Below are 19501 nucleotides of genomic sequence, written 5' to 3' on the forward strand. Positions count from 1 at the left end.
CTACCTCAGCAAGTTATCACTGTATTTAATTATTCCTAAATTTACTCACCTTCAGTTCTCATTTTACTTGTTCTGCTTTTGCATTACAATAGCACTTTTGCATTACCAAGTAATTTATATTGTACACTTTCTTTTGCGAAATAATAACTTGATATTACAATTGAAAAACAACAATAAACATGCCATCAAATATCTCCTAATGTGTTGAATCCACAAATCGTATCTACTCATTGTCTTTCACCAACACCGCACAGAAAAACCTGCTCAGTGTTGGTCATCAGGCAAAAGTTTCCTTGATAATTTTAATACCACTTTAATGTCTTTCAAGTCTAGAGCAACAAGATTCCACATGGCTGCCAAACCAGGAAAACAATATTTTCCATGGCAACCCAAAATCACGGAACAAAAATGGAACACTATACTGCTAGCCACTTTTTAAAAATAAATCAGTAATTCATCTCTATTTTCCCCCTGTAGATGCATCATCGCAGAACATCTAAAAGCCTCAATAAGCCATAAAGTTGAAAAATAATAACTAGCATATCCCTTCTAACACAGCCTTTCCCTCCCCACCCCATCCAATTACCTGTGTGATATTGGCTATGATACTTGTAAAGTTTCACAAGCACTGGGGAAGGTATCACAAGAAAGTCTCTCAAAGATGGGTTGACAGAATGAACCACAACAGGGAACCTCTCACATAAACGACCTAGACCCTAAAACAAAAAAGTGAAATTATTTGAATATAGCAGCATGGGTTTTTATTTCAGCTGTAAACTTGCAACATCAGCACAACACAGGAAAAGATAGTTCCAAAGTATTCAATTTTTAGAGGAAGACCTAGATGTTTCGTAGAATGGCTTGAGCTGGGAGGGACCTCAAGGATCAGTAATTCACTCAACCCAGTTTATGTAACAGATTATAATACTATTTCAGAAACAAAATACCAGTTCAAAACACTCAATATTATTCTTCAAGATTAAGTAGAGCTAAGAACATTTTGAATGCATTTCTCTGCTGCAGATGTAGTTTCTACAACCAGACCTCTGAAACCTAAATGAAAGACACAATGAAAAGTAACACAAACAGCAGATGTAAAACGCTTTCAAGCAACTTGTAATCCCTGCACACCCCCAAAAATAAAAAATACAGTAAGGACAGACCTGCAAACAGCAAATTAGCAGTGGTAAATGAGCAATGATGACTTTGCTGGAAGTTTTTGACTGCAGCTTCTCTGATAACTTGATGCACAGATTTTCTGCACCTTAATACCAAAAATTCAACAGAAATCAGTAAGTTTCTTAGTCTTGTTACTAGGCCACACATAACCCAATGCTTGTTGAAATGTCTAAAACCACAGAGAATTTATCAGCTTCACACTCCTCATACTACAATTTCTTAAAGATATTTAGCACTTTTTTTCTGCAAAAATGTTTAGGAATTTAAGTATCTGCACTAACTAGCCCCTCCAAATGCTGTGGCTGAGAGAATGACAGTACTTGAAATTATCTTGAGCATACTTCATATTTGACAGAAAGTAAGCATTACAAGGATTAAAAAAAAAATAAAAAAATCACACGCATTTAGAGAATACATAAGAATTATACAACAAGAAAGAAAACTAGAAACATTAAGGAGCTTCCCAATATCCACCGCAATGAAGAAGAAACATTTTCAGTTGGAGAAACTTTTAAGACTCTAAAAGCAATAACTGAAAACAAACTAAAAATAAACAGCAACAATTATAATGACCCTTCTAAATGAGCTAATCAGAAGCTTCTGATTTTATTTATGTACAGAGATGTCTAAATATCTGGTCATCTAATTAACAATTTATTGATGGAAGTCTGACTCTTGAATTCTAAAAACGAAGAGTATTCTGCTCAAATTTATTTCATATTTCTCCGACATCAGAGTTTATAAATATTTTACAAGTTAAAAATAACATAAAGAAGACAGACATTCCAGAGACAGGAGAGCATTTTTCACCTTGCTCATCTTTCACAGCCCACACCATGAGATCCACACAGGCAGCATTAGCCTGACAGCGCAGTTTTAGGGGACTCAGTTCATTGTGCAGTCGATCAACATCATGAAGGATTTTCTGAAGTTCTGATTGGCTGCTGTTGAATTGTTCTAGCACAAAATCATGGACTTCCTTCACAAATGAGTTTGGAAGGTCTAAAGAAATAAAAGGAGATAGCATCAGCATAGTAGAAAGGGATCCACTGTATTAGAAAGACAGCACAAATAAAATTCATTGCCATGTTATGATTGAAATTATTTCATGAAGTTTATTCTCTGCTATGAAGTATATCTTTTATGTAAAGTACACTAGTAATCAGACAATTGAAATGCTATCGATTAATCATTTCAGTCGTACACAAAGTTTTTTCCTGTACTTCCCTAGCACCTAGGATGCAAAGAAACAGAAACATTTCAAAGCACATCCCAAATTACAAAAAATACACATATTCTGTACCTTTCATGTAATATAAGGTGTCTCTCAGCATTTTGAACTGAGCAAGATAAAGAGAATCACCGAACGTTTTATAATAGAGATCTGTATTAGTGCCCATCTGCAAAAGAGAAGAAACATGCTATCAGAAAATAAAAATGAATTATTTTACATAAGATAAATAAATCTTCACATTCAAGCCACAATGGTCTTCCTCTGCAACATAAACATTCAAAATGTAACAAAAGTAACCTCTCAAGCTTTTTGTCCTTGCTATATTTAACAGAAGAATAAGTACAACTACTAAGTGCATTAAATGAACTCAGCGTACTAAATAAGATTCAGTCTTTTGACTTGAAGACAACATGCACGTTCTTTCTCTCTTTTTAGTAATAATAGATAATAAAAATCATATCTATCATTTTAATGAGAAGGGAGAAACAGAAGCTGTCTCCACTTTGGCCTAAATCTAAATACAGCAGCACTCAAGGGAATGCTGGAGAGAACAGCAAACACATTCTCACAAAACTGAACGCACACTTCTTCCAATTCAGCTTTACACCTCCAGTGAAACAGACCTAATCCCAGAAAACACTGGGGGAAGGGGAGGGGGGGGGGAAACAATTAGTCACAGACCTACAAAAACAAACATGCCACCTCTAACAGTATAGGTCAAAGAAGCGTAACACTATTACACTTCTTATAACAGAAAGCAGTTACGATTTCCAGAGTAGAATAAGGGGAGGGAGAACTAAAATGCCATCAGAAAAATTCACATTCTATCACCATGAGAAAAGAAAATAGAGGAAAACAGCCTGGTAAACTAATGTAATTTAGAAAGATAAAAGAGCTCAAGTAGCTCAGTACTTCATTTGTAAGAGAGCAACTACTTCCTTTTATGATTGTGAAAAATATTTTTCCCCAGTTTTACACAATCCAAGGGTAGAAGTAAAAAAAAATGAAAGAATAAATGAGCCAGGAAACTAGCCTTTTGCAAAGGCAAGGTATTTCTTATATTTTTTAAATGATTTCCAAGAATTAACTATTAAGACAAAAATGAAGCATACTAATCATTAGAAGGGGACTTAAAAACATACCTCTGCAACTTCAGCTACAACTGCATCTAAGGTCTTCAGCAGAGAATCCTCAACGATCTGTTTTACCTGCAGAGCAGGAAAAAAACTTCCTATTTATAAGATGATAAGGTTTTTCTCATGCAAAGAAACACCCATCACAACTGCAAAGCATCAGATGAAATTAAAGAATTTTCAGTTGCAACAAAAATTACCATATTTTGGCCTGTGTGCTCTACTGCAAAATAGCTGATGTGCGAAGCAGCTGGAACCAGTAGCCCTTGCACTTTTTAGGAACATTACTTATATAGGAATGTTATGATGTTAAATGCCATAAAAATAAGACTACAAAAGGCTTGGAAGATAAGTGCAGATTTTTTGTTTACAATTCTAAAACTTAAACTGCATATTTCTCTAATAAGGATATCTATAATCCCTGCATAGTGTTTAGGCACATACCATATTCAAGAGCTGACGAAGCATCTCCAACGGGATGTTAAATTCTTTATTGTTAATGCCATTAAAGAGAGGAGAAACTGAAAAACTGGAGCTGATGGTAGTGAAGTAATAATCAGGATCCAGTGCACTACCATCAGGAAGATAAGAACCTGATCAGAAAATTAAAAAAGTTTAGGGAGATGAAGGAAATACAAGTTTTGTTTAATGGCAATGCTGAATCACCATTAAAAAGAGTTATTTTGCAACACATGTACAGACACTAACTTGCAAACTACTTGGAGGCTCAATTCAAAACAACAAAAAACAAACAACAACAACAAGAAAATCACCAAAAAAAAGCCACATTGAAAACACAGAGAACCTAGAGCCCAACTGTGAACCTTCAACAGGATAGATAGAATGTAAACAGGTTTTTTTTTCTTATTTGGTCACTTAGGAATTATATTTGAACTATCCTGCACACCAGTGATTTAATGAAGGAAGACAGATGCCACTACAAATGGAAATATAAAGTGGAAATTTAACATGGAAGAAATGAACTAAAAATATAGAATGCACAAACTTAAAAACCTCAAACTGACAGACAAAAGCCACAAGACACTAAAGCACTCAGGTACAGAACTAGTTTGCTACTGAACTTGTCCAAATCTTGGTTTACTAGAAGTCCTAGACAAGCCCTGCATGTCACAATATAAAAACCTCAAAGCTAGAACTGTACCATAATCCAATGGTTAAAAATCAACTTCAGTGTTTTTTTTATTATCATCATTTTTAACTTTAGCAAATTGCTAGGTCTTAAACAGTGACCTCTATCAAGTTTACTTCAAGCAGAGTTGCTTTAGACTTAGATAGTCGACACAGAGGTCTCAAAATTCCAGACACTAGTCCACAATTTGTTTGTTTAGTAGAGTATTAAGGTTTGTTTCTGAAATTTACTCAGTATAATCTCCAGAAATATTTTTTGTATAGTTGAATTAAGCTTTGCAGTGCAAGGCACTGCCTAGCATCAGGAAATCATGCCTCTCAAAAGTCTGCCAGAAACAACTAAGCCTGGAAATCATAGAATGACTGTTTTCTTACTCCACAATTTTTCTGAACCCTAACAGACACGTCCCTGAGAATTTCTGAAAGAATTCTAGAAGGCAGAGAATAAAATCAGAAAGATTTTCGTTTTCAACTTTCTGTAAATAAATAAATAAATCACACACTGTTGATTTGCAAAATAATCTACCTTCAAAGTAATTAATTGTAGATCCTCCAGGAGAGCTAGGTGGGGGAATTCCACGTTCAGGACTAACCTGAAATGCCACACAAAAGTCAAACTTTAACAACCACTGAGAAGTCTTCCAGACACAAAGTTCTCATAGTAAGTTTCCCCTTACAACAAGCACTCTCAGCTGCAAGTAAAACTGATGAGAGCACATGCAGGCTCAGCACAAGAGGAACAGAATTTGCCAACTGTTCCACATGAACATTAGTACAGTTGTTAGTTTAATTGATGCTAATTATTTTGAAGCTTAGTCATGGAACCAAAATAAAGATCACTGGAATGTGGTAAAACACTGCTTTAAGAGAAAATTCTCTTAACCAGGTCTAAAGCTATCATAATTCCACCAAGATCATGGACACCTTCACAGAATCAGTTCCAAAACACAGTAAGTTATACAAACCTGTGTGATGCTAGACACACTACTAGCCTTTCTCTTCAGTGTTCCTTCTTGGCAAACCATGAGTAGAGAACTGGGAAGAATGGATCTGAAATCATTAAAGGACCGTCGTCGAATTCCTTCAAGCTCTTCTGGAACTTTCAGGGAATTTGGGGGAATTTTTGGAAAAAGTTTTGAAAGGAGAGCCTCCTCTGAATTGCTGTAGCGGCCAAAGGCTCGAGAAATTCCTATCAGGCAGGGCACTGCATACTTGCATAAATATTCTGTAGGGAAGAAAAAAAAAAAAAAAAAAAGAAAAAAGAAAAAAGACAACAGTATTAGGAGCAACTTTAAGCTACCTCTCCAAAGTTTTGCTATCAGTTGATTAAATTGTTTCAGCTCAATGTGCTTCACAAAGATTTATTTGTGGAAGCAGAGGAAAAGACATGGAAGATAAATTAATTTAACTAGCTGCCATATTTAACAGACAGAAACAGAGTAAGTGTGTGCTAAGAGAACTCAGAAAGAATTGCTCACATCCGAAGAGCAATCTTCATAATTAGAAAATGCAAGAACTTCGGAGAACAGGAGTTCAGATAAAGAAACGGTATTAAGACACATTTTAACAGTACCTTTATCATGCATTTGCGGAGTCTGACACATTCCCAGCAGAAACTGCATTACTTGTAGAACTGCATCCAAAATCTAAAGCAATCAAAACAAACATATAAGAACACATTTTGATAATTAATTTGATATTATCATCCTATCTGATATAATTGCACCACATGTGAAACTTGTTTATTAACTTAGAAACGTGTGTATCTCTGTAAGCAAGATTTTGCAACATTGCATGACTGGAAATATATTGCTCTCACTCAGTTTACAGATCTTCCTTTGTAAAGTCTTCAGCTAACTGGCACAAACGAAAAACTAAAACTACAGCAGTCCTGGTCTCAGTACCAAAACTTGAATGCTAAAACTCTGCACTCAATGACTGTCATTCTTGGAATCCAAAAGTAAGAAACAAGCTTAGGAATATCTACTACGTAACCTGAGGGTTAACTAACTCAAGCAAAGTAAAGCAACAGGATAAATGCCAATACAAATTTAAATTCTACCTGCTCTCTGAGAGAGGCATCCCTGTAAGCAACATCTGATAACAACGTTACCAAGCAGAAGCTGAAGTTTTCTGCAACTGGAAGCAAGCCTACAAAGTAACATATCAAACACTTGAGTACCGTTAGAGAGAGCATGGTAAGAGCAAACATAATAAAGATGATGCAAATAACTCTCATGTCATACAGTTCTGAGGCACATTTCAGATACAGTACAAACAAAATTATAGTATATTCCAGCCACCATAATTTCAGCATGAAGTATTTAAATAATACCTTTAATTCATAAAAACTTCTCCAGGTTTTCAAATACATATAAAAAACAAATTTAATATCTCTCATGAAACAGACTTATTCTTATATTAATTCTAAGAGACAATAAGGGAGCAAAAAATTAAGTATCAGTATCTAACAAAAGCAAAGTATAAACACCTCAGGTTCCACTCTCATGCTCTAATTACTATGTAATCTTCCCCAATCTAGCACTAAGATATATTCAATTCTTTGGAAAATGCAATTTATCATTTAATTTACCACTTAACAGTCAAGCAGGAAAGCTGGGAGGTGTTCAGCTTCCTCTCCGTTTCTAAAGAACAATTAATATTAAGGCTGTCAGATGAGAACCTCATCACAACTCTCACCTCCCTCTATACCTTACCCTGAAGAGACTTATTTATATTTCTTGGCTGTTATTTATTGAGAATGATAATCAAAAATAATAATAATAAAATAACACAGTACAACAACAAACATCACCTCTGCCTTTCCGTGCACTGCTTTCTTCTATCCATTGGACTTTGGGAAGTCCCTTTAAAAGCCGAAGGAGGTAAGGAACCACATTATCTTTGTGCTAAAAAGCAAAATATTATATTTAGAATGGAGACAAAATACTGAAGAATATCATCCCAAGGTACTTAAAAGGAATGAAAGCATTACATTAACCACACACAAAACTCCTTCTAGCGATTACTCCACACACTTCTTGAATATGCAAAACAAATTTCAACATAGGCAAAGGAACATAAACAAATGAATTCAGTGCTATAAACTCAAGCATTTCACTCAAATTAGTAAGTTTATTCTTGATAAAAGTTGGGATTAATTAAGTTTCTGGATATTCTTTCTCCAATTCATGCACTGATTTACAGCAAAGTCACAAAATAATTTTAGGGCAGTTAGACTTTTAGAAATGCCAACCTTTATATACTCTATGAGACCCACCCCTATGGCCTTGTACAAATTACTCTGAACACCCATTTAACAACTCAGATAAATCTACAAATCATAGAATAATATTTTCCTTCCTTACAGAGCTGGATTAATTAAAACTCATGGCTTTGAAAACATTACAAAAATGCTAAGAGGAATGAATACAATTGCCTTAAGTTTCACACTACAAAAAAAGTCTACTATGTGTACAAGCTGAGTCACAGGTGGAAAGACAGGCCAATTCAAACCCTAGTGAAACTGAAAAGCGTGAAGAAGTCTAATGACTTTGGACCCTGGAGCCAGTATATACTTCCTTTCTACTTCAAGAAACAATACCACACACAGTGCTGGAGGACAAAAAAAACCAACAGCTTGTCATATTTAGATACAACAGGGATGCCTGCACACAAAGTCAACCATATAAACTGAGTGTCCTTTAATCCTAGCTAATGCTAAGGCATAATGAGGCTATTAAAACCTGACAGTACAACTCATGCTTCCCCTCAGAAGTCACTTCCCTCCTTTACTACCTCAAATTCAACACTATGTGGTTAATTCATCACCTACCCTATAAAATTTTTAAACAACTGCCTCTGTTTTGTCTACCACCACCTGCAAGCCCACGTAAAATGAATTAATCTTTTCTGTCTCTCCTTAATCTGCAACGACCAAAAAATATAACAGCAGTTTTTGGCTGTGGCAGTGCCACAATTGCTGTCATATGCATCAGTACTGTTCTTGTTTCCTTGTCTCTCCTGCCTGCTCCATCTTTTATTTCTGATCTTTTATCATGCCAACTTTTTAGAATAAATAAGAACAAATTTTCATTAATTGAACTACTGCATTTGAATTCATCCAACTCAAGTTCAGAAGAGGAAGCCTAACAGAGAAAATACCTGAAGATCAGATTCAATTAGAAAGATTCCCAGAGCAATCACAGCATCTCTGCGACGTTCATCAAGCTGAAAAATTCCATGGAAATCCACTGGACACATACAGAGCAGTTTTTGTACCTGAAGAACGATGGAGAACCAAAAAAAAATAAAATAAAAAAATCAGAGCAGTGCAAAGAAGCCAAACAAATGAGTGTTAGAACCGTCTTTCAAAGCAACAACAACAAAACACAATAACAGAAAAACAACTCAGTACTCAGACCTTTGAAAATTCCCAGATGTCTTCTTTTTTCTTTTTTTTTTTTTTTCTTTCTTTTTTTTTTTAAGGACCAGCACTACTCATCACACCCATGTCCCACAGCACCCCAAGCAGAAGTCAGGGCTGCACCAATACACATGCAAGTATTTTCGCAGCACAGAATCAGTCTTGGGGACTGTGGATTTCAGCACTCATCCAGAGCTCCTGCAATTGAAGGGGACAGTGCTCTTTCCAGTTCCTGCAGGACACCCAGCTGGGCCACATTCCCCTCCTTTAAGCATCAGCGTGTGAATAAAAACATCTAAGGCCCAAGAAAAAGAAATGAGTAGTAGATACTGGGAAAATCTACAACTACTTGACATGGGTTGATTTCAGTTTCCTGCAATGCTTGAGTCAGCTTCTTTTCGTATTTCAAAAGAATTTCAGAAACTTTTCAAAGCATCATAATTACACAGCTCACTTACTGATATCATTTAACTCCTACTGTAGTTTCTCACACTGAAGAAAAAAAAAATTAACAACAGGTAATGGAAAGCCAACAGTAGGATATGAAGAAACAGTGCCCAGGGAGGTGGTGGAGCCATTGTCCCTGGGGATATTCAAGAAATGTGGAGATAACAGTATCACAGAATTACTCAGATTGGAAAAGACCTCAAAGATCACCAAATCCAACCGCAGCCTAACCACAGTACCCTAACTCCAACAACTCTCTGCTAAGTCGTATATCTGTGCATCACATCCAAATGGCTCTTAAACACATCCAGGGACGGTGACTCAATCTCCTCCCTGGGGAGATGCGGCACTGAGGGGCACAGCTCAGTGGGCATGGTGGGGCTGGGCTGACAGTTGAACTGGACTGTTTTAGAGGTCTTTTCCAACGATAACGATTCCATGATTTTATGATTTACAGGCGTATGACCAACAACAGGACTTCAGAAGAACTAAATAAAAGCACTGCAGCACCGGGGCGAGAACAGCCACGTACTGTAGCTCTTGGCACAGAGCTGCGCCACACTGTGCACAGGCACCAACCTGTGATGCTGTCTCCTCACGGCCACAGCTCCAAGCGGAGCAGAGATCACAGCAGAAAGCCTCCCTAGACTGAGACGCTCCTACTGAGTTCTACGTTCCGCGGATGTCTATCTCAGCAAGTAACATCACTCTGACTTCACCAAATACTGCAATCGCGACCAGCTCCAACAAGGCCCGGCCCATTGACGCCCCACGAACCCCAGCCCGGGTTTCCTCAGAGCACAGCACTTCCGCTGCAGGCCCACGAGAGCGCCCTCTCAAGCGTGGGCACAACCGCCCGCCCGCCCACGGAGCCCGGCTCAGTCCGCAGCCCCACGTACAGTGACGAGCCCTCCATACAGGCAGCGCCGGAGACTTTCCCTCACAGCACCACGCGCCTCATCCCCGCGACGCGCCTCGCGCCCAGCTCCCACCAGCGCGACAGCCCCCCGCGAGTCACACGCCCCCACCTTCTCCAGCGGCGCCGGGCTCTGCACTGCCAGCGACCGCGCCAGCGACAGCACCGTATTGAAGTAGAAGCCTCGCGCGGTGCCCACACCGCTCCCTCGGCCTGTGCCCGACGAAGGAGCCGCGGTGCCGGCAGTGGTCGCGGCGGCGGTCGCGGCGGCTGCCGCTGCCGTAGCTGCCGCCGCTGCCGCCGCCGCAACCGTCGCGGCCGCCATCGCGCGAGAGACGTCAACGAGCCGCTCGACCCCTCTCGCGAGAGCGGCCGTCTCGCGACATTGCGGATCACCAATCGCGCCGAGAAGATGGCGGCGCCCCGCTCGGAACTCCCCGCCCACCCTCCGGCGAACCGCCCTCCCTCAGCGGAGCGCTCGGCCCGCCCCGGGGAAGCAGTAGTTCCGCCCGGCGCGCGCAGGCGGAAGAGCGGAGCTTCCGTGAGCCGGGGGGGGCGGTTCGCCATGTCGGTCGTCTCGAGGAGCTACAACCCCTTCGATGAGGACGAAGAGGAGACGCGGGGCGGCGTTGAGGCGTGCGGCGCGGAGCGGCAGCGCTACCTGCGGCAGGAGGTGCTGCGCCGCTCGGTCGCCTCTGCCGACAGCACCGCGCGCTCCCTCTCGCTGCTCTACGAGTCCGAGCGCATTGGCGTGGCCGCCTCCGAGGTGGGTCTGGGCCCTTTTGCGGCAGCGACCCGGCGGCGGGACTGCCCCTTTTCTCGGCCTGGGCTGTTCCCGGCCCGGACCTTCCGCCGCCCCGCTCCGCTGTGGGTTTTGATTCTGATGCTTTCCCGTCCTCCGGGCGCTGTCATTGCTTCTCGGCGGTCAGATCAGAGTCAGCACGCCCCTTCGTATCACGGTTTGCTGCTGGTGAAGGCTGGTTTTCAAAGCATGAAATCCCAGTTCGATTCTCCGTACGCTGAGAGCAGAGCTCAGCTGTGTCAGTTTCTTACTGAGTTTAATTAACAGTGCATATACTTAGTTTTCAGCAGCTCTCTGATGAAATAAGAAGTCTGCTGCTTTGTTGTCGATTATGCTCTTGGTTCCACCTCTATTAATCATTTCCTTAATTCTCACGTGCTTGTTTTGGAATGGAGTCTGTGTTCGGGCGTCGCTAATGAGGGCCTTGCTGTGATGTCATCCGGTAATTGGGAGTTGTACTGACAGAGAGGCTTCAGGAGCAGTGCTGGTGGCAGCTCAGCGAGCTCTGCCTTGTGATCTCTGTGTTACTAATAGCTGAAATGAGGAACTAAGAATTGAGTCTTGGCTTAACGTTAATGGTAACTCTGGTAATGGTAACGTTAATGGTAACGCAAGTCCTTGGTTTTGCATTGGCGTTAGCTGAGGACGTCTTCTGTCAGAATGAATCTGACATAATGCCACTGAAATACAAAATAGCACAGCTATGCGTACCAGGATTTGTAACTCCTGCAATGTTAGCATTACCTTAAAACCAATGCTGCAGTAAGAAAAAAATTCTAGCTCTATTTGCTTTCTTTAATCAGTCTGTTTATAAATCATCTTGAACAACCTAGCAATGTGAAAATAGCCTCCCTTGTTAATTTTCAGTTTCAGAACTAGACACAGTTTTTATTCCCTGTTGTAAACCTTTGCATTTTCACTACATTGTCCATTAGGTGCAATATTTGTTCCATCAAGAAGCAATACAACCTGACAGAAGGCCAGCATGGAAAGTGCCTGAATCCCTTTTGTAGTACATACCGAGAAGCTGGTTGTGCAAAAATGAAGTTTTTGTAGCTGGCCAGTGCCATACCTGACTACCAGCTCTTCACTGAAATGCCCCCAGAACAACAGGAGTGAGTGAAAAGGCTGCGTGCCTTTAGGAGTAGCCTGCACAGTTGATAGAGGCTTTTTTTTTTTTTTTCTTTTTTTTCCCTCTTTTCTTGAGCACATTTATTGAAAATGCTTGATGTTTCAGCTTACCTTGGCTTTACTAGCTTCATTTTATCTGTCAATATCCATTAGGAGCTTGTACGTCAAGGAGAGGCACTGAAGCGTACAGAACTAATGGTTGATAAAATGGACCAGGACCTGAAGACTAGTCAAAGGCACATAAATAGCATTAAGAGTGTTTTTGGAGGCCTGGTTAACTACTTTAAAGCCAAGCCACCTGAGAACAAGCCAGAACAGAATGGGATGCCTGAATATTATGGCAACAGTAGGTAAGTAAAATGAAAATGTTATCAGGGCATGATGCTGTTTTCTTGGGTTCAAGCAGGGGAATTACCTGTCATCAGAAATCTTCTGAGAGAATCTGGATCTAGAGCAGTTCTTCTAAAGTAAGCCTTGAAGTGGGACGCAGTGCTGTCATACACTTCTCATTCAGTTACCAGGGTCTTGGCTGTCTACAATGTGCTCTTTGATCCCTCTCCAATTATCTGACTTTAAGAAAGAGGGTTTCTTCTGTTTCCTCGCAGCATCACTAGTTTCATTCATGTGTTTTTCTCCTGAACTCCTCAATTAGACCATTTGCTTTTTTTTCCTTCCCCCATAACATCTCTGAAATGTCACCAGAAAAATCAGAATTAAAAAGTAATGTATTGAATCTGTAAACTCCTGAGATGGTGCCTAGTTCCCTTTTTCCTTTAACTCTGAAAAAAATATATATTCTTTTCCTTATATTTGTAATGGTAACAATAACTTCAGATTTTTATGAATTTATTCACAAGTTAGTTATTTTTTAGAGTCCCCTGAATCATCGTGCTTAATTCAATTGTATTAGGAAATCATGATTTTGCAGCATTGGCACACTTCTACTTAAATACTATGCGTCTTTCTCAACTTTATTTATTAGAAGTTATAAACAGAAATGAATTACTATGTCTTACAGTACATCTCTGTCTTCAGCTGAGAAATTCATGTAAAACATGGTAATGCTGCATGGATTGATTTTTCCTGCTTCCCTTTTTTATTTTCAATTAGAGGAAAGGAACAGGTTGCCTTCAAGACTGCAGATATGGTTTTGTTCTTGATATCAAAGCTTGCACTATTTTCAGCACTAGAGCAACTGATTCTGCTTTTGCTGAATATGTGATAATAATTATTTGTAAGGAGACATGTTGGATCATGTCTAGTAAGTTCTCTTTTGTTTGATAATTTTAATGTCTGTTGCTTCTTAACTGATTTAGAATGAAGCCTTTGATCCATAAGAGTACTTTATTCTTTCTATTACCAGATTAAAAGAAGCAATGATGTCTAGCAAAGAACAAGACTCAAAATACCAGGAAAGTCATCCAAATTTAAGGCGCCTAAATAATTCAGGTTTGTTTATTTTATTATACTGAATGCCTGTCATCAGAGTGGAGGGAACTTGCTCAGTGGTGAAGGTAGGACCAACTGCTGACTTGTGTTGCTGCCTAACTTCTGGAGACTGGTATCCTAGCATTCCCCATTTGTAGTTCTCTAAGAAATGCTTTCTGATAACATTGATCTCCATTGTTCCATGTAACATTAGGAGCCTGTCCAACAGAGGGCAGAAGTGACTCGTTAGTGGCTTTACCCGAGGGAATGCTAGATGTACATGACATCTATATTCAAATTAAGTTTTGATAGCTTTCTAAAACATGATGATTCTTTATTATATACTTTATTTTGTATTCTTAGCAGATAGTGATTTCAGCAACGTAGATTCAACTTCTCCAGTGCAACAGGATGCCTATCCAAAGAATCAATGTCTGCAAGCTTACCACAAAAAAATTGATAACAACTTAGGTAAGTGAGAAAATTGAAGTTGTTTGACATAGTACAATTTTCAGGTTTTTTTGTTCTCAACCCAGAGAAAATGTTTAAGTAATATATTCACAAGAAGTTTTTTTGTATAATTCATATGAGCTTTAAAAATATTAAAAAAAAACAACAACACAAAAATGCTTGAAGATTGTCTTTCCAAATCATCTACACCAAAAGCATGAGTCCTCTTAGGCCAAAAGCAGTCTTACTAAATGTGAATGTGCAAGCAAATGTCTGGTCTTTGAATGAGGAAATGCTGCTGATGTATCCCAGGATATGTTAATATTTCTTTGAATCATCCCGTGACTTAAATATCATTAGGATAGAATGAGAAAAACAAAACAGCCTTATTAAGATACTAGTAGTATTTAAAACAGTAATGATTCTACTTGACCTCTGGATTAGCGTAGTATGGTACTTAGTACCTCATTATGAAAAATTTACCAGTTATCTTCAAAGATACGTTGAACTTATGAGACTGACAGCTGTATCACAGATGTGTTAAACTGTACATTGATTTGGGCCAAGAGAACTTAAAACTGTGTGCAACTTCTGAAATAAACGTTTTGCAGAAAATAGAACAATTGGAAGGTTCTAAATAATTAATTTGTGAATTTGCTGCTTTTTTTTTTTTTTTCCTCATTACTTCCAAAAACATTCAGCAGGCTTTCTCTTCTTTTTACTGTAGTGTATATACACTAAGTGCCACTTTGCTTACATGTGTCACTATTTAGCAGACCTAGAAAGAGGAGACTGGAAGGAAATCAGAAAGGAGTAAATCAAAGAGAAATAATCAAACATAAGAGTTAGTGGAAGCACATTTGTTCTACTCCCAAATTGCTTGAAACTTACAAGGTTCAGAAGCATCTGTACCAGTCGGAAACACAATAGTGTAATTTTCTTGTAGTCAAATAAATTCAGGAAATTAAATTTTCTCATCTGTGTTAAAAGATTAACTGCTTAAATCTTCAGTGTATTTAGACTATCTCTGCGTGCAGATCAGTTAGGAAAAAAATAGCTTATAGTTAATATTGAGCCAAGAAAAGATGCAGTCCAGTTTTCAACATGATCTTTTAAAAAGAGAAAACTACATTAGAAGGTGCCTCATCATAAAGATTGAATTTCATTTTAAGCATTTAACTTGTAACGGAAATAAAGATATGATTACTTTCTGATTGTAATGCAGAAGCAGTGTTTAAATTTTGCTTCTTGCGTTATTAGAGAATACTTGGACTTAAGCAGTTGTAACTAATATTTTCTAGCTTAAGGTTTTGGGAGAGAGGAAACCCTGTTTGTATCCATTTAAAAAAATATGCTTTCTTCTGCTTTGAGTCCTTATGGTCCATCTCTCCTTTGACAGATGAGATGTCTTCAGGGCTGAGTCGTCTGAAAAGTCTAGCTCTTGGTCTGCAGACAGAAATAGAGGAGCAAGATGATATGCTGGATCGGCTAACCAAAAAAGTAGAGATTCTGGACATCGGTATTAAAAGCACTGATAAAAAAATCCGACAACTTTAAAGATGTTACAGATTTTTGTCCAGCATTAGTTCTTCTCAGTTGTCTTCTCAAGAGATCTCTTTAAAAAAAAAAAAAAAAAAAAAAAAAAAAAAAAAAAAAAAAAAACTTGGATGTTATGTATTTCTTTCTTTTTTTTTTTTTTTTTTTTTTTTCTCCATGTTAGGCTACTGATTTTTGTTGCCATTAGAAGTGTTGCATAATACATTAAGTACCTTTCTAATGTACAAGGGAAAAGTGCATTTCAAGTAAAATTTCTCAGCTCTCTGTTAATTTTTTTTGTATTACTGTGCATTGCGTGCATGGAAGAATTCAGACTACGAAGCTTCAGTATCTCTGGCCTGAAAGCCATGATGAGAAAATTAATTATATTTTGCCTTTTTAGTTCCAAGAGGGGTGGGAAGAACAGAATGTATTCCTTGGTTCAGATCAAGCATTGCAAATTCTGTTTATCTGCAGTTATTTAATATGCTGAAAAAATGCCAATTTCCAGCTGTACAAATAATTCTGAAGTGACTGTCTTCTGGCATTTTTGGGGTTTAAGGAGCTAACTGTTCTATGAAAGGTGTAAGAGATTAACTGTCAAGAGTGTAATGCAAGAATGATAAAATTATGTGCTTGTTCCTGTTCCCAAGATAGTTTTCTGATAAGCAGTGGTATTTATGACTGGATCGCTGGATATTATCAGCTTTATGCTATTTTCAGTAAAGTTCGGTAAGGGTATGTTATGGTTTGCAAGAAATGTTGATTGGCAAGTACCAGAAAAGTTTGGGTAACAAAGTCACAATTTATGTATGTGTACTTCCTAAGATTCTTGTATAGAATTTGTCACCGTCTGCTCTCATTTTCTGCCCTTTCTGAACTTAGTTCTGTAGGTGGTTAGTTTCCATTTTAGAAATGGAGAGTTGGTCTGATGCTGTGCAAATGGGTGGTAGGAAGTCATTCCCTAATCTAATATTTGTTTCAGACAGAGGTGATTAGGGAGTGAGCAGATGTGTTCTCCTTGAATACACCTTGTCTGCTTTTAAGAAGCTCAACTATGATGCACATACTCCTACATTGGCTCTAGCAGGTATAAAAAGTTCCCACAGAGTAGAGTAATTATAGTTCCACTCCAACCTGAAGACATCAACAATGAGAACTAGATGTTTCTTTTGGAAACAAGTAATTTCAGTTTGCAGAAAACCTGTGTCAGTATTGCAATACTTGCTATTGCAACTGACAGTGGAAGGCCAAGAAGAGAGTCACCTTGTGCTGGTTCAACATTATTTTCCAGATTAAGATAAGTAAGGTGTTTAGAACCACCAAGCTTGTATTTTTCATGAGTATCACGTTCATACTTTTTTTTTTTTTAAATTCTTTTTTAAAGGAATTCGCTACATTGTCTTGCTACAAAGTTCACCCAATAGGCTAAAGAGACCTAAGAAAACTTGACTCTTTCTTGACTTACTATGTCTCTAGAGAATTCAACTGTAAAGACAGATGGATCACAAAAAAAAGCCAAAACAACTCACTTCTAAGGCATAGTGTTATGAAAAGTACATGGTAGAGTTGTGAATTAGATTGAAGGTGAGCTTCTGTTTCTCCTAACCTTGTTACTATCACTGATTTAGTCCCTAAAAAAGATGCACTTGCAGAAACTTAAAACTGCGTGAGCTCTTGATCATGGAAAGCATTGTTTGCTTTTGCTTTAAGGTATCATTTATACTAATATGAAGTCTTGAAAGAATGTTGATGTTGTCATCTGCCTTTTTGCTCAATGTCATAATTAATTTTCTTTAACTATCAAAGTAGTCATGAATTATATGATCTGATGCCTTGAGAAGGTTTAGAGATTTATTTATTGTACTAGTCATTAGTTATGAAAATCTGTTGAGCACCTCAATGAAGGAATATTGCAACTGTGATTGTATTTATATTGATTATATATTTGACTCACCCATTTTGTTAATAGGGTATAAGGAATGGTGTTTTTACTTATCCCAGTGCTGATTAACAGAAACATTTGCATCTTTAAAAGGATTTGTAAGATCTGTCAAGAGCATAGGATATTCAACAACAACCAACCACCACAGTAAAATAACTCACTGTAGGTTGAAATCTGCCCTCATTTATATGCAAATATTTGAAAATTAAGTTTATTCTAAAGTCAGACTTCAGTAACTTGGATGTAGATTTTTTTCCCCACTAAGTTTGGGTTAGTGGAGAAAAAATGTAGCTAGATCTGGTTTTGTTACATGAAATAAATGCAGAGCTTGATTCCCAGCTAAAATTGAATGATGTCTTAACAGTATGTTGTCTTTTGAAGTCAGCAATTCTGTTTTTTAGTCTAAGTTTATTCAGAGAATGAACTCAAGAGTTTAGTTGTATCAGCATTGCTAAACATTTTGTGCATCCTGAATGACCCTGATGGCCTTGAAAACACAGGCAAAGAAGGGGAGTAAAAGCAAATTTTTTAAATCCCTATTTTTGCTTTGATAATCCGAGCAGACTAAGATCTCCAACATATGGAGGTTATACGTAAGTCTGACGTCTTGTGTCTAACAATTTAATTTGCTATCTCAGCAACATGTAATGCTATAATGTGATGGGGAAAGCACAGCAACAATAGCAGGGTGACAAAGTCTTTGGCTTTAGTAAATGAGAACAAGCCTCAACACAGCAGCAGAAAAAGGGAAGGGGGGGGAGGGAAGGAACAGCTGCTTACCTTCTGAAGGCCTCAGGAAGGAAAAGATCTGCAGCAAAATACCCTTACCTCTACTGCCAACCTTTAAATTAGGTCTGGGAATGGGTAGATCCTGGCTCTAACTCTTCAGGTCACTCAGGTACATTGTATCTACCTGAGCTGCTCTAGGATGGCTCTGACTTCCATCAGGTGTTCTATCACTGCTTCAAGCTATGACTTAGCATTTCTGCTACATGTTGTTCTTTTCTTGTTACTTAAGCTTTTTTGTTCTGTTTTGCTTAGTAGCCTTTTTAAAAAGGATTATTTCATGTGTTGAGTTTCCTTTCTTAGGGGAAGAAAAGTGTTTATGAGAATGATGAATATTTGCTACAAACTGAATTACCTTTCTCAACTTTCATGTTTTATGTTTTCTGCTGATTTACATGAAAAAACAACAGTATTTTGTAAGCATGATTTTTTTTTCCTTGTTAGAGTAACTTTTTCTCCTGCAGGAAGGTGGAAATTCTGAGGCAGGAAAAAAAAAAAAAAAAAAAAAAAAAAAAAAAAAAAAGCACTACAATCTTTGTATTTCCAGGAAATGTCATTTTATATATATATGTAATGAAGGACTTTCTGTAACTTTCCATACTCTCTTCTGTGATGAAGTACAATTTTATTTCTTTTTGGGTACTGTTGAAAAATTTACTTTATATAAAGTATAGGACCTTCAGCAGACTCAAGTGCTAACTTGATAACTTAAATTGTTTTGCCTATATGTTTGTGTTGGCATAAGAAATTGATGTTCTTGCAGCAAAATAGCTCTAATTAGTATTATTCCTATTGGCTTAAGTAGAAAGCCTAATACTAAGGTCAGAGTAAGAGAGGAAAATATTAATTTCAGTCTTCTTTGTAAAAGAATACGTATTGTTTCTCAGAAAGTTTGCTAATAAATTTTGAGGAGTTAAACGCTGGGAACTAGCATACACT

General features: G+C 38.1%; 2 protein-coding genes across 4 annotated transcripts in view; one reads left to right on the plus strand and one right to left on the minus strand.

Moving 5' to 3' along the window:
• PI4KA (phosphatidylinositol 4-kinase alpha) overlaps nt 1–10824 on the minus strand; it is a 50596-nt gene extending 39772 nt beyond the window's left edge. For both annotated transcript variants that reach the window (XM_072350759.1, XM_072350758.1), the window contains exons 1-13: nt 10597–10824; nt 8860–8976; nt 7511–7604; nt 6758–6846; nt 6269–6341; nt 5661–5920; nt 5222–5288; nt 3991–4139; nt 3556–3621; nt 2483–2579; nt 1990–2181; nt 1164–1264; nt 587–716 (exon numbers count right to left, since the gene is read on the minus strand). In XM_072350759.1, the coding sequence (XP_072206860.1) occupies nt 587–716; nt 1164–1264; nt 1990–2181; nt 2483–2579; nt 3556–3621; nt 3991–4139; nt 5222–5288; nt 5661–5920; nt 6269–6341; nt 6758–6846; nt 7511–7604; nt 8860–8976; nt 10597–10809 (1648 nt within the window). In that variant the 5' untranslated portion in view covers nt 10810–10824. The remainder of the gene's footprint in view (nt 1–586; nt 717–1163; nt 1265–1989; nt 2182–2482; nt 2580–3555; nt 3622–3990; nt 4140–5221; nt 5289–5660; nt 5921–6268; nt 6342–6757; nt 6847–7510; nt 7605–8859; nt 8977–10596) is intronic.
• A 126-nt stretch (nt 10825–10950) lies between these two features.
• On the plus strand, nt 10951–19043 carry SNAP29 (synaptosome associated protein 29). Of its 2 annotated transcripts, none has more exons than XM_072351158.1 (5): nt 10951–11250; nt 12571–12767; nt 13781–13866; nt 14209–14316; nt 15695–19043. In XM_072351158.1, the coding sequence occupies exons 1-5, from the start codon at nt 11050–11052 to the stop codon at nt 15850–15852; spliced, it is 750 nt and encodes a 249-aa protein (XP_072207259.1). In that variant the 5' UTR covers nt 10951–11049; the 3' UTR covers nt 15853–19043. The 2 variants fall into 2 exon arrangements, with proteins under 2 accessions (XP_072207259.1, XP_072207261.1); XM_072351160.1 differs by having other exon boundaries at nt 10952–11250; nt 14212–14316.
• The last annotated feature ends 458 nt before the right edge of the window (nt 19044–19501 follow it).

The sequence above is a fragment of the Excalfactoria chinensis genome, chromosome 16 (assembly GCF_039878825.1).
Source record: "Excalfactoria chinensis isolate bCotChi1 chromosome 16, bCotChi1.hap2, whole genome shotgun sequence".
Classification (NCBI taxonomy): Eukaryota; Metazoa; Chordata; class Aves; order Galliformes; family Phasianidae; genus Excalfactoria; species Excalfactoria chinensis.